Source organism: Pezoporus wallicus, unplaced genomic scaffold (genome assembly GCF_028554395.1).
Source record: "Pezoporus wallicus isolate ANWC-B61680 ecotype Strahan unplaced genomic scaffold, APGP_CSIRO_Pwel_v1 contig_4131, whole genome shotgun sequence".
In the NCBI taxonomy this organism is placed as follows: Eukaryota; Metazoa; Chordata; class Aves; order Psittaciformes; family Psittacidae; genus Pezoporus; species Pezoporus wallicus.
The window spans coordinates 5628507-5643180 of record NW_026641950.1 but is presented as its reverse complement, the minus strand read 5'-3'; the positions used below and the strand labels follow the sequence as shown (position 1 = coordinate 5643180).

At 38.6% G+C, this 14674-nt stretch overlaps 1 protein-coding gene across 5 annotated transcripts in view; it reads left to right on the top strand.

The window, feature by feature from the left end:
• STAU2 (staufen double-stranded RNA binding protein 2) overlaps positions 1–14674 on the top strand; it is a 143864-nt gene that overhangs the window by 24179 nt on the left and 105011 nt on the right. For all 5 annotated transcript variants that reach the window (XM_057426185.1, XM_057426182.1, XM_057426184.1 and 2 more), the window contains exons 5-6: positions 5472–5631; positions 10616–10723. In XM_057426185.1, the coding sequence (XP_057282168.1) occupies positions 5472–5631; positions 10616–10723 (268 nt within the window). The remainder of the gene's footprint in view (positions 1–5471; positions 5632–10615; positions 10724–14674) is intronic.

The window sequence follows — 14674 nt, the reverse complement described above, 5'->3', positions numbered from 1 at the left end:
GCTTGAGGCCAACCAGAGCAAGGAAAGTTTAATCAAAACCATGTAAAAGCCTAATAATTCTGCCAGTGCCAAAGAGCTGCATGAGGCTCTAGAGCCACAGGCTGAATATCATTTTTCCATATTATCACATAAATAGCTCCCTAAACACCCTTTAAAAGAAAAGGTGGAGAGGGGGGGAGGCAAAAAAGTGAGGGCCTGTTGTACGATCTGAGTTTATGAAGTGAATTAAGGTTCATGTGCTTTCCTCCTTTGCCTGTAATGGAGAGTAACTCAATAAGAAACAAGAACTTCTGATGGATATTGTATTTTCCCTAAGCCTAGGTAGTTTCTAAAAGCACTACTACTCTTTATTTAAAGAGGATTGTGAAGTAATGAGGTGTGATGTGCTATCAAGGTGCCTACTGCTTTTGCATGACAGAGCTTATCCTGTGCTAAGATGCAGCTAACAGAGTTAGCAGTTTCAGGCTGTAGCTGTAGATCTGAGAACTTCTGGGATGGTGGGAGGGTTCCTGGGAACTCTTTGAGGAACTTGAAGGTGCCTGTTGGTGCAGGGAAAGGATAACTGCAGGAGGCTGTGGCTTCTAGCAAGCTGTAGCAGCAGCCAACCAGCTCTGTCAGCTAGTCCTGATCAAAAGTTGAGCTGAGCTTTTGTTTCAGAGTGGGTCAATCTCCCTTTCAGGGTGCTGACTGACGGCTGCTGAACACGAGCCAGCTTGTGCCCAGGGGAACAAGAAGGCCAGTGGCATCCTGGCCTATGTCAGAAATAGCATAACCAGCAGGGTCAAGGAGGTGATCATCCCCCTGTATTTGGCATTGGTGAGGCTGCACCTCAAATACCGTGTTCAGTTCTGAGCCCCTCACTACAAGAGAGACATTGAGGTGCTGGAGTGAGTCCAGAGAAGAACAAAGAAGCTGGTGAAGGGTCTGGAGAATAAGTCTTATGAGGAACGGCTGACGGATCTGGGATTGTTTAGTCTGGAGAAGAGAAGGCTCAGAGGGGACCTTATTGCTCTTTACAACTACCTGGAAGGAGGATGGAGTGAGGAGCTGTTCTCCCAAATAACAAGTGATACGACAGGAGGAAACAGCCTCACAGCAGGGCACGAGCAATCCAGGAGGTTTCTGTAGTGCACCAGTGACGACATTCTGACATAGGTGGTTGAGGAATCAGCATGGGCACTGCTGCTGGAGCTCACACTTTCAAAGAACTGGTCAGAGATGTGAAGGCTGGAGTCAGTGCAGGGGCCATGAGATAGTGTCAGGATATTGAGAAGAGAGAACAAGACAAATAGATCACAAACTGGACCTCAGGATAGTAGACTTAGGTCTCTTCAGAGACCTGCTTGGAAGAATCTCAGGGGATATGCTCCTGAAGAGAGGAGTCCAGGGAAACTTGTCAAGGTTTACCTTCTCCAAGGTCAAGAGTGGTTTAACTGTCCATCCCAGCATGCAGGTAGTCAAGTAAAGGCAGCAGGAAGCTTGCATGGATGAAGAAGGAATTTCTGTCTAAACTCAAACAGGATTTGTGACCCAGGTGAGTTGGCCAACGGTGAATGTAGAGATGCTGTACAAGTGTGCAGTAATGGAATTAGGAAAACTGAAGTCCATTGGAAGTTGAGTCTCAAAAGGGATGTTACGGGCGACAAGATGGGCTTCTACAGCAGCAAAAGGAAGACTAAGGACCACTGTTAAGTGGGGTAGGGAACCTGATGATCATGGACAAGATAGTGATACTCAAAGTGCCTTCATCGTAGTCTTTACTGATAAGACTGGCCTTCAGGAGTCCCATGTCCCTGAGATCAGCGGGAAGTCTGGAGCAGGTAGGACTTGCTCTTGATGGAGGAGGATCGAGTTGGGGAACATTTCAACAAATTGGACAGGTCCATGAGGCCTGATGGGATGCATCCGTGAGTGCTGAGGGAGCTGAATGATGTCATAGTGATGCCGCTTCTGATTATCTTTGAAAGATTGCTGTCATTAAGGAGGTTTCTGAGGACTGAAAGAAAGCAAATTTCACACCTGTTTTCATGAAGGGCAAGAAAGAGGATGTGGGAAAATAATAATTCAGTCAGTCCCGCTTCAGTCCCTGAGAAGATTATGGGGGAAGTCATCTTGAAAACTGTTTCTGACCATATTAAGAATGACAGGTGACTGTAAGCAGTTGGCATGGATTTAAGAGGGTAAGGTTGTGCCTGACCATTCCGATAGCCTTCTACAGTGAGATGACTAGCTCAGTGGATGAAAGGAGAGGAACACATGCTGTTTATCTTGACTTTATCAAGGCTTGTAACACTGTCTCTTATCCTCCTTGACAAACTCATGAAGTATGGCCTGGATAAATGGACAGTGAGGCAGTTTGAAAACTGGCTGAACTGCCAGGGTCAAAGGGTTGTGATTGGTGGCATGAAGTGTAGCTGGAGGCCAGTAGCTAGGGGTGTACACCAGTGATCAATACTGGGGCTAGTACTGTTTAAAATCTTCTTTAATGATCTGCATAATGTGGCAGAGAGTACCCTCATCAAGTCTGCAGATGGTACAAACCTCGGAGGAATGGCTGATGCACCAGAGGGTTCCTCTGCTATCCAGAGGGACCTCGACAGGCAGGGAAAGTGGGTGGACAGTAAGTTCATGAAGTTGAACAAAAGGTAATGCAAATCCCTGCATCTCGGCAGAAATAACCCCATACATTACTGCACGATGGAGGATAGCTGCCTGGAAAGCAGCTTTGCAGAAAAGGACCTGGGAGTCCTGGTGGGTACCAAGTTAAACATGAGCCAGCACTGTGCTGTTGCAACAAAAGTGGCCAACAGCGTTTTGGGCTGCATTTACAAGACTGTTGTCAACAGGTTGAGAGAAGTCATCCTTCTGCTCTGCTCAGCCCTGGGGCTGGGACCAGTTTTGGGTTCCCCAGTACGAGAGACATGGACAAACCAGTGCAAATTTGGTGAAGGCCATAGGGTGATTAAGGGACTGCAGAATCTCTCATCTGAGGAGAGAATGAGAGAGCTGGGACTGGTTAGCCAGAAGAAAAGGCACAGGTGCAGTGTAGAGGAGCAAGCGACAGCTCGAAGTCAGCTGTGGAAGAAGTGGAGTTGATGGTGACTATGAAGCTTTTCATTATTTTTCCTTTGATTTTAAATAAGTGTAATATTTTTCACCTTGGAAATATAGGTTGACCTATGTTTGGTGTCAAAGGACTGTGCCTGAGTCTTAGTTTTAAATTCTTTCAAGGTATTATTTGCATCTATTGCCTGCATATTCCCTAAATATATTTTTAATATTCCCTAAAACAGTATTGCAAACCAAGTAAAACCAATAAAACAAAGGAAAATGTTGATACAGGAAGTATTTTATGTAAACTCACTAAGTGAAGGGAAAGAGTGAAATTCTGCCTTTCACTTGAAAAAAATTGCATTCTTTTTGAAGTAAATCTCAGTCTCAAGCCACTGTACTTTTTGTTGTAGATTTTGCCACATTGATAGTGTCTTGGTATTCTGTACCTTTTAGAAGCAAAGGGAGGCACAAGGTGAATGCTGTATGTCAGAAGCAATGAAGGAAGTGGTGGAGTGGGATAGAAATTAATGTTGCTGTTTCTTTGGTTTGACAGCTGCTTTGTTAATGAGTGGCACCATAGTGTTTGAATTTCATTATGCATATAGGGCCTTTGTAATGTTCTTCCAGAAAGAGTGGTCAAACACTGGAATGGGTTGCCCAGAGATGTTATAGAATCTTTATCTTTGGGGATATCCACATTACCCTGGATAATGTCTGAACAAGACAAGTGTAACTTCAGAGGCTGACCCTACTTTGGGTGCTGTTTTGGACTAGATAACCTCCACGAGCCTTTCTAACCTGAGTTATTCCATAATTTCATGAAAAAGTGACATAAGGAAATGCATTTCCAGGTCTTAATAGTTCCCTGTAACTGTGTTAAAACTGTAAACAAGAAAGCAAATACCCACTTTTAACATGTCGTAAAGGCAACTTAGCTCACCCCTCCAAGGCCCTATAGCCAGAGGCTTGTTGGAGCCACTATTACGGTTTTGCCCTTTCCAAATAATTGTATTTTTAGAATTAGGGACAAAGTTCAGGGACACTGAGACTGGAGTGCTTATCTGGGTTTGGAGTGTGCTGCTATCTAACACCTTTTTGTCTGGTAATTGAAATGAATCAGTTACAGTTATTAATGAAAAGTGAGAAAGTCTTCATATGAAAACATCATCATCTGTGTCAACAGGTGAAAATAGAGGGAGGAAGCTTTAATAAGGATCCTTTAAGAGGAAGAAGGAAAATGTAGTACTTTGTGTTCAAATGATTCTAGTTTTGTTGTAATGGAGCTAGCTTTTGCCCATGCTTTTGGAATCCTGGGTTTTTTTACAATGCCATAAAATATATACAAGTTATTTATCAGAAATGAAATACGATTTCTGATAGGCATGTATTTTTCCAAGGACTAAATCTCCAGTGTGTAAGAAAAGCCTTTGTTTGAGGAAGGAGCACAGGCAGACTAGACTACATAGCAAAGAGTATGAAGAAGATTCCCTCATTTACGTAGAGAACTTTTTGGAAATGTTCTCTTAAAATATTATCATTTTAACAGTGATTAGAACTAATTATCTGTACTGAATTGCTTTTAATGAGTGTGGGGCTGGTGGTGGAATACTTCTTTTCTGTAGCTATTGCTTATGTAGACAAGTTTTTATGTTTGTAGTTGTCAGAGTGCTGTGACAGGACCTCCCAAACCCAAGAATGGCATTACATCGCCTTCTTCATTTGCTGCTAGTGAGAGCCAGGTTTCAGGGTAGTGAGTATGGGTTGGGTAAGCTATTATTATTATTGAAAATAGAGATGTGGAATTGATGATACGATGATGCTGTTGATGATACTGTTTCCTTCAAGAAATACTATCTGTGCTGGTTCATAGGAAAACGTTTTGGTTTTTTTTGCTTTAAGTGCCTTTCAGACATACTCAGAAAAATCAAACCTTGCCATTATATTTGGAAATCTTTCTATAGGATGGAAAAAAACAAAAAAGAAAAAAACAATGTGGGTGAGCTGAGCTACGCCAACAGGTTTCAAATGAGAGACCTTGCAGTGCTTTTTCCTCCGTGCCTTTCCTGTGGGACAGGAGTTGTCTCCCAGGCGTGGCTTACACTGGAATTTTCAGTTCTCCTTAGGTTTAATCTTCTCAAGACTGAAACCAAGAAGAGAACAGAGCTGGGCAGCTTGGCTGAAGTATAGTAGAGCTCATTGCAGAGCCCTGCAAATGTGGGTGAAGAGCTGGTTGTCATGTAGGAGATGCTGTCAGAGTTACTGATAGCCCTGCTGAGGAACAGTCTGTATAGTTGAGTGTTAGGTCTTACTCTGTAAGAAAAGATAACATTTTATTCCTAACCACTGCTCTATATTACATAAGATTGATGGTTAAAATTCATAACTTATATTATTTTCTTTTCATGACTTCTTTCTAGGTATCACTGCCCAGTGCCTAAAATTTTCTATGTCCAGTTAACTGTTGGCAACAGTGAGTTTTTTGGTGAAGGAAAGACTCGTCAAGCTGCTAGACATAATGCTGCAATGAAGGCCCTTCAAGCTCTCCAGAATGAGCCTATTCCAGAAAAATTACCTCAGGTTTGTGTCAGAATCTTCACATTAAGACACCAAATCAAACAATTTAATTGCCATTTTTTCAATGTTTAATTTTTAATGTTTTTTTTTTCCTACTAGCCTATGTAATTAGAAAAATAATACGGACAAATTGTTACTGTTTTTTTCTTCATAACCACATCTAAAATGGAGCTAGACTTAAATAACAAAAATAAGTAGGGATTTTAAAGATGGGGTTGTCAGCAGTGGCTAAGTAAAAAATAAAATAAAAATGAAATAAAATTTTTGAGCTCATACCAGAAGTGTCCATTTAATCAATGGCTTCATGGAGAGTTAATTAGTAACCTTAAATGTGTGTTGTGCCATGCATATGATCTTTACAGTTGAAATTACTTGTGCCCAATGTACCCCAGAACCTGACGGAGCTTACTGGCAGCTACTGGTCGTCTGTCTGATAGTTTTAGGCTTTTAGCCACTTAGTACCTTTTTAAATAGCTAGCTTTCTCACTGCTGTGTTGTAAGGGGTGTATATTGCTGCTTAAAAATGAAAATGTTGCATCATACTTTAAAAAATATGTATCACAAAATTGTTGTCAAAATAATCTTTGCAAATTGAAAGGACAAATATAATAACATTTCTCAGTCCAAATGAATGCATAAGGAGACAATCTTCTTATTTTGTACACTTTTTCTGATGACGCCTGTTGAACTCCTGTGCACAGCACAAAACATTACTAATGGTGCCTTCAGTGTCTTGTGTGAGTAGTGAGAGTGTAGAGTTTTGAGCTGTGTTTTAAGAATGGAAATAATTTTCTATAATGAAAAAAATCTTTGTTCTTTCTGCCTCACCCCGTGTCTACATCCTCCTTTTGATCCAAAGACAGTTTGACTCACCCCTTTGTTTTGCTGCATTATTTTTTAGGATCAGGAAATTCTCTTCAAAATCATTTACTAGAATTAATATTGGTTTTATTTTAAAATAGGAAAACTATTAAAAAAGAATATGTAAAGTCTTAGGAGGAATCCCTGTTTCCTTTCTCACTGTTAATTCCCTTCATTTCTCTTTTGGTTTCTAGTCAAACGTATTGGTTGATAATGAATCCATAGCACAAGCCTGGCTGGGAATTTCATGTTACTGAAACAAATTTTTAGCTCAGCATATTCTTAGTTTTAAAAAATTGTATGATTAATAATATATTTTATCAAAATAATCTTTGAATTCAAGTTATCCATTAATCAGAATGGAAATGAAACCACTAAGTGCTTAGGATGTTAAATAGTAGACAGAAGTAAATACGTAACATCGATATGGACCTCCTTTATATACTGAATTTTCACAGCCCATGTACATATTCAGTTTACCTAGCAAAGGTAATAAAATCTCTAATTAACATTCTTGCCTAATCGGTTCTGTTTCGTGTCTGTTTACATCAGTATCTGTTAAGATGTGCAAGCTTTTAGAAAATGTAGTCATGGAAAATTGAGTCTCCTAAACTCTTGTAGCCTGCTGTAGTATTGCCTGTCTCGTGAGCTCACGAAGTAACTTCATTCTTCTCTTCAGCACCATAAGTTGTGTATGTAAACTGATTCAAATCTACAGTTAGCTATGAGAAAAATAGGATAGAGTTGTCAGGAGACAATACTGTAGATTAGCTGAGACATTCACGTTGTACTTGTAAAACCTGTGGGAGCACTGTGAGTTTCTGGTACAGCAGTTGAAGACCACTTGGGATACAGTTAGGATCTCAGTAGCAGCTGTCTGTAAGTAGGAGACTGTCAGCTCCTCAGTGGCTTGGTTATACTGAGAGTAGAGGGAGCTAATAATGAAAAAACTGCTCTGTTACTTCATGGATTAGAGGTGTAGGTGACTGGAGAAGGCTGGAGGCAGCTCTATGCCTAGGTCATGGTGGAGTACAAATTGCTGCAACATGTGGAGTTGAGTGTAGCTCTTCAGAGAACTGGAGGTTGGTTAAAGTAGAGCTTAAGTGTTTCATGGTGCCAGGGTTCAGCCTCCTCCCTGCTTCTGGTCATGTGAAGTTTGCACAGGGCTGCTACATGGTGGTGGGATAGGCCTTTGCCATGGGACGTGGGCGAGCTCAGTAACACTCTGGTTCCTTAAGCAGAATTGACCTGCTTGGTCAGCCATGGGAGATGACTGATTCACCATTCCTCAAACAGCATGCATGGATAAGGGCCAGTACACGTTAGAGTCTGGCTGGCCTCAATTACGTGACTAGATTTAGCTTATTTCTTCCTCAGTCACTGCCAGTGTGCTTCCAGGAAGAGCAGAGAGTACAGCAAGGACAGACCTGGTACAATCTAGAACTACATCCCATTAGTAACTTAGTAAATTTCACTGGAATGGGATCCATGGAATATAACACAGTAAATACATGGGTTTACCTTTTGGCCTTCATAACTATGTTTTTTTAAAATACAGCCTTCTATGTATTCTTTGATTTTGATATACCCTTTCCCCTCCTTTAAAAAAAAAAGGCTAAAAGCTTTTATGCATATAAAACCACTAAAGAGTGGCCATCTGAATACTTCATTGTGCAAACATGTAGAAGAGCATAAGGTGAGCAGAAGCAAGAAGCAATCAGCAAACAGGGCACGGTTATGGGTGAACATGAACCTGCTTTCATAAAAGAGGTATTGTGTGCTGCCAAAGCACCTCTGTTGTTTCATAAATGTAAGGCTAAGAAAGGCCTTACAATTAAAGTGTCAGCTGTGGAATGAGGATCAAATGTAAATCCAGAATGCTTGAGACACTCCTGAACATATTTTGTCTTCCTTGGGGAAGTCACATGACTGTGGCTTGAAAGATTATTGCTCAGTGCTAAGGTCTAAAACTTAAAATCTATGGTTCTTCCTATTCTTGACCCATGGTTAAACTGTCTCACTGAGTTTGGTGGAAAAATGTGCAAAGATATGGTATAAATTTAAGGGCAGAAGGGACAATATGGGATTTTGTGGACTGATATGTTTGTATTAATCATGAAATTTTAAACTGTAACTTCTACATTAGACTCTACCTATCTGGTTAAGCTAGAACATAGCTAGAAAGCCTAAACATTCTTGACTTAAAGTCTTGGTGACAGTCCAGTGGGCTTTGTATTATTTTATGTAAATTATACCAGTGATTGAGTATTCCCCATTTCAAGGATAATTTGCAAAGTATTTCTTCTAAATTCACTTAGCCTCATTTTCTATCTATTTGGTATTTTCTTGTCTTTGCTAAAGACAAGCAGACATCAAAAAATATCTCCCCCATATACATTCACAAATTTTGCTTGAGCAATTTTGAAGCTTTTTATAGAACAGATTGTTTCCACACTGTCTCGGGGTAAAGTTGGAGTTTTTTAGCAGTAGTTCATCCTTGTAGCTTTTTTTATCAGATTTTCAGCTTATCAGTGTCCATTATAAAACACAAGCTTAATAGAATACAATACTGGGTAAGATTCTCACTTAGGTTCTTCCAAACTAATAGTAGCCCACTCTTTACATTTGATACTCTTTATATTCCCCCCCAGTATTTTTACTTTTAAGTATTGTTCTTTTAACTCTGTTTAGATCATCTTTCTCAGTGAACCTAATCAATGCTTTGCCTGTCCTGTAGATAATGACCTGCATTCTTGATTTAAGTGATACTTTACTTTTCATTATATGAAATGAGTAGAGGCCCTACATAATTTAGTTCTAACTACCCTTGTTACTGCTTTGCTCTGCACCCTATTTTTTCAGGAGGTACGTCCTGGGGTTTTAGTTTTGTATATAGCTCCAGATTAATGTTATGGATTGAAATTGCTCTTTCAGGCTCAGGATTTTGCAGTCATTTAGTGAGACAAAAAGTGCTCCCAGTCTGCATGCTGTAGCTGACTGCTGGATTTTTGGATCTGCATTATCTTACAGATTAATATATAAAGAGTTAATTAATAGTAGATAAAAGGTTGATAAATTCCATTGTTAATGTGAAGAACCCAATGCTTTTAAATGTTATTTTATAACTTTGGTATCTGCATTGTGCAGCTATGTTGGGGGCTGAAGATTTAGATCAGACTTTGTTATGTAAGATGGGAACTCTGCAGGAATCCACCTAATTTAGGTCAAGTTTCTTTGATGTTTACCTCCACTAATAAAAAATTAGGAACCTGGCCAAGGTTACATGGGTGTTGAAAGATCTCAGTTTGAAACATTCAGAGCTTTGCAGTCTGAAAGTAGCTGAAAGTGAAACCTTTGAGAACTAAGGAAGATGTGGCCTGGGGAGCAAACACCTAAAGGTAGTTGTTGTAGAAGGCAATAACTCTTTCACTGATCCCTATGCTAGTGTTTGTCTGAGAAAAATAAGACTTACCTAAAGTGTAAAGCTGAATTATAGTCAGGATAATGTTTGCATGTGCCTTTTGTTGTTTTATTTTTTAGCCTCTCTGTTTGTTATGTTCCTATGGATAAATAAATAATGTTCTGTGTTGAGCAAGCTGTTCTCTGTCACTACCTTTTCACACTGGTCATAACTCCCACAGGGAAGTTGATAGAGGGGCCATTAACCAGCTGGACCTGCTGAGGACACCTGTAACCTGGTGACCTAGTCAAAGCATGAGGGTGATTCACTGAATTTCTTCTGAGAGAAATACAGTCCTCTGTACTTCTTCCTTGCTTGAAAGGGTTATCCACAGAGAGTCTGTTTGATCCTCATGTTTGACAGAAGAAGTGTGTGTCACATGGTTATTACCCATGTCATTAATAACACTAAAACCCATAGAAGGTATTTTGCCACCTATCATTAATTTATCAGTTAATGTGTATGTGTTTATTATGAAGCATAAGTGCATTATATATGGCTTCACAGTTAGTGGGTGTCTGATAATGGGGTGCTGAGATGGATGTACAAAAGGCCGATATACAGCATGACAGGAGGTCTCAAAAGTCTGAGAAATCAGGGAAGAAGCATACTGTATTTTTACATCTTCTAAAAATTGTAGTATGATAATGTATTCTTCATTTTCAGAATGGAGAAACAGGAAAAGAATCAGAAGAAGATAAAGATGCAAACAAGTCTGAGATCAGTGTAGTGTTTGAAATTGCTTTGAAGCGCAATATACCCGTCAGTTTTGAGGTATGTATTACTTGTGTGTTTGCTAAGAAAGAATTAAAAAAGTGCCTCTACAACTCAACACAGTTAAAAATACATTATGAATATTACATTTGAATTAATGCAAACTATAAATAAAAAAGATGTTAGTGTATCAAAGTCTAAGACACTGAGTTTTTACTATTAAATTAGATGTTCTTTCAGGATATGAGAGACCTAATATTTGATTGCAAATGGGTGTATGGCAGAAAGACAATTCCAGGATTTGCTGTGGGATTAGAATCAGTAGCCACATCAGTAGCCACACTCAGTCTGATTGGAAATAATCTTCAAAACAGTCAGCCAAAGTCTTTGCTTTAACTGCTTTAAACACTTTAAAAGTTCCCACTGAAATACTTTTCATCCGATGTACTGGTTTCGGAAAGGCATGAGTATCTTTTTATCTGTTTGACTCCTTATCTATTTCTACTTATGACTTCATGATTTTTTGTTCTCATTTAACATGATTTTATCCAAGAACCTGCTTCTGACACCTTTGTTTACCTGAAGTAATAAAGAATATTTGGAATAGCTCCAATTCTATCAATGAGCTAACTACGGGAGAATAGCAGCAGGAAAATTTTTTCTGTTGAGAGAGTTCTTACACAAACTGGTTGTAAAAATCCAACGTTGTTGTGGTAGGAGCCACCACACTTCAAGCTCGTTTTTTTCCCTTTTTGTTTTTCTTTGTAATGCAGAAAATGCAGATGTAAGTGGCACTTTAAAGTTTTATATTTCTGGGGTTTGTTTTACATTTAAACTGAGTGTTGGCCAATGTCAAATGAGATATTTGGACCTTAGAGATCTGAGAAATCCCTCAGAAGGTAAGAGAGACAAGGAATATTGGTCTTGACTAAGGAATTCCTCAGTCTTGTAAAGGCTGTATGCTTCATATGTATGGTCTATGTGATATAGAGTAATTAGAAAGTTAAGAGAATGTAAAATCTGGAGGATAAAACTGGGGTGTCTGGGGGTGTTGATCTCAATTTGCAACTACATATAAAGAACATAACTCTTCTGTAAGATCAGGCATAATGGAAACACATGCCTGTGTTTCAAAAAGGAAGCTCATAATTAATGTTTCGGTTTTCACGCATCATTTTATTTCTTGAGCATTTAGAAAGTATTTTGAATCGTTCCATACAAATCATTACACTAAACTGCAAGGAGGTGTATGAGCATGGGTCAGAGAATACCTTGGAGATTGGAAAGTAAACAGGGATAGTGCTTCAGATGTCTTCTTAATTTTATTCCTTTTTTTCAGCTTATTTAAGGGAGAGCATTTGGCAAATAGACAATGAAGGCAGAGATAACTTGGTATAAGAAAAGTCTGATGTGTCATTTGCCAAAAAACATTACCAAAATTGAAAAAAGGCAGTTTCTTTTCTCCTGACAGGTTTTGTGTTATTTCCTGCCCTTATATTTCCTGTCCTTATATAGGTGACATTCTTAATAGTTTTGGCTGAACTTGGTACTGGCTTATATTTCAATAAAAATGCTAAGCAGTTGTGGGTAATCCCCAGGATCTGATGTTTCTGATAGGATTTTTATTTACAAATGGTCTTGTGTTATTCCAGGCAAGCATCAAAGCGTTCTCTGATATTTCTCTGACATTGTGTGTGTGTGTGTGATCTGCCTTTTCTTCATCTGACAAAGCTTCAGCAAATGTTCCAACAGTGTTTTGTTATGCAACGAAGCAGTGACCATAAAGATATGTAAAGTTCTATGTAAACATGTCCTTAGAATTGCACAAGAAGTGGAAAATAGCAAGAGCATGCAGAACCTTGTGGGTTTCTTCTGTCTACCCTGTTTCATGTAATATGTCTAGTTTTAATTGACTAGGAACTTTAGGATGAGTTTTAAGGAACTTTTATCTATTAAATTATTAACTAAAATAAAAGCATTTAATTTTGACAAAGAACAAGCTTTACCGCATACTCATCGCTGCTGCATCCTTAGCTAACCTTTAATCATGCCCTTTTTCAGTCAAAACACAACTCAGAATTCTAAGGCATTTGTGGAGACATTCAAGGCCAGGCTGGATGTGGTTCTGAGCAACCTGATCTAGTTGAAGATGTCCCTGCTCATGGCAGGAGGGTTGGACTAGGTGAACTTTGAAGGTCACTTCTAACCCAAATCATTCTATGATTCTGTGACTCTCAGTGAACAAACAATTTTTAAGGAGGAGTACAAAACGGATTGCTGTAGGAGTTAGAATAGCTGAAAAATGGTCATTTTGCTTCATATTCCCTCCTTGGCAGTAGGCTAAAACCTTGCTTTTTTCCGTTCTTTTGCAACATATATGGTTTTTATTTCTGATTTGTGAGTAAGGAGTTGGGAGAGCTGAAAAGACATCACTGAAGTCAACCACTTCAATTGTTAGAACATGTTGGACTGCTTTAGGTTGTCGTTTTATTTTCAGTAAAAAAAGAGAGAATGACTTTGGATTAGAGTGCTCTTTCTTTAGAATAGCAAATATAGTAATTTTACTATTAATTTTTTTTGTTTATTCTCAGTATCAGTAGTGAAGTGATAGAGTGCCTGAACAGGTAGATTTTCTGCTCCTCCATCCCCTTCCAGTGTTCTGGGAAAAAAAGAGTTGCAGTTCCTTGTGTCCCAGTCTTATCACAGTAAAGCAGAGATTCTGTATTTTGAAACAGGAACTGACCAATTTGCCGATGCTGGGAGTCTGAGCAAGTTCTCAGCAGGCAGTCTTACACCCATCAAGCTCCTTCTCTCCTGGGGATTAAGGCTTTTAGGTTGGATGATGGACATACTGAATAGCTCTTGCTCAGGTTTTGCATGATGGTCAGTCACCGTTCCTTACTCCAGTTTTAATAAAACATGCAGGCTTATTTTTTCTTTTTTAACCGGGGAAATCTGCTATGCCTGCACAGCATATGGAAATATATTAATATATTGGTATTTTGAAACTTCTTAATAATCACTGGATATAGGTGAAATGTTTTTGTTGACCTGCTTTTTGACTACTCCATTATTGGTTTCTTTTTATGTCCATTTAATCTTGTCATAATCTTTTGAATTTCCTACCTGGAGTTTAATTAATAACTAAACCAGCATTGCTCTTTCGTTGTAGTTGTACTGCTGTTTTTCATTTGTCAGCATGATTCGTTAAATTGAGCCAAATTCACTTTTGATGTAACTTGACCTTAGATGTGTTTTGGCCCCATGTGTTTTCTCTTCCTGGAGTTATTCTTTAAATCTGTGGAATACAAAAAGAAAAGTGTATTGAACTGTCACCTTTAATCAAATTCTCAGCTTTAAATTAGCCATGACTTGGTCCACGGGTCGTATCTTTCAACTGAGGACATAGTTTAATGTACTAATGCATATAGTGTTCTTGGACAGCAAAGGCTGAATTTCTTTTCAGTGTTTTCTGTCCCAAGGCTTACAGAACAACTGTTTGAAATCATGTGGAGTAAAAAGATCTAAAACCTGGGGCTAACCAAAAATGCTGTTAGGTAAATATTATTTTTGCTAAATTACCAAATTTGGATGGTTAGCTTGATCCAGATCCCATCTAAATCCTATGGGGTTCATTCCGTTGACAACACAGACTTTTTTTCATTTACACACTAACAAAGAAACAATTTTGAATGTTTTCCAGGCAATTATTTACCTTGTGTCACATACTAAAATGTTTAAAAGATGAAAAACACACCAGAATACATTAGTTTTATATTAAGAAATACATTTTCCTGTATATGAAAATATGATCAGGTTTTGTATTAACATTCTTCATACACATATATACTTGTGTGCATTTATACAAATATGAGAAAATTTATATGAAAGTTATATTTTAGGAACTCAGCAATTATATTTGTTAAGCATGTTATTTTGCCCTTTTTAATCTGATCACTATAGACATTCTTATATGTTTTATTAATACATTATATTGCATGTAAGTAGAAA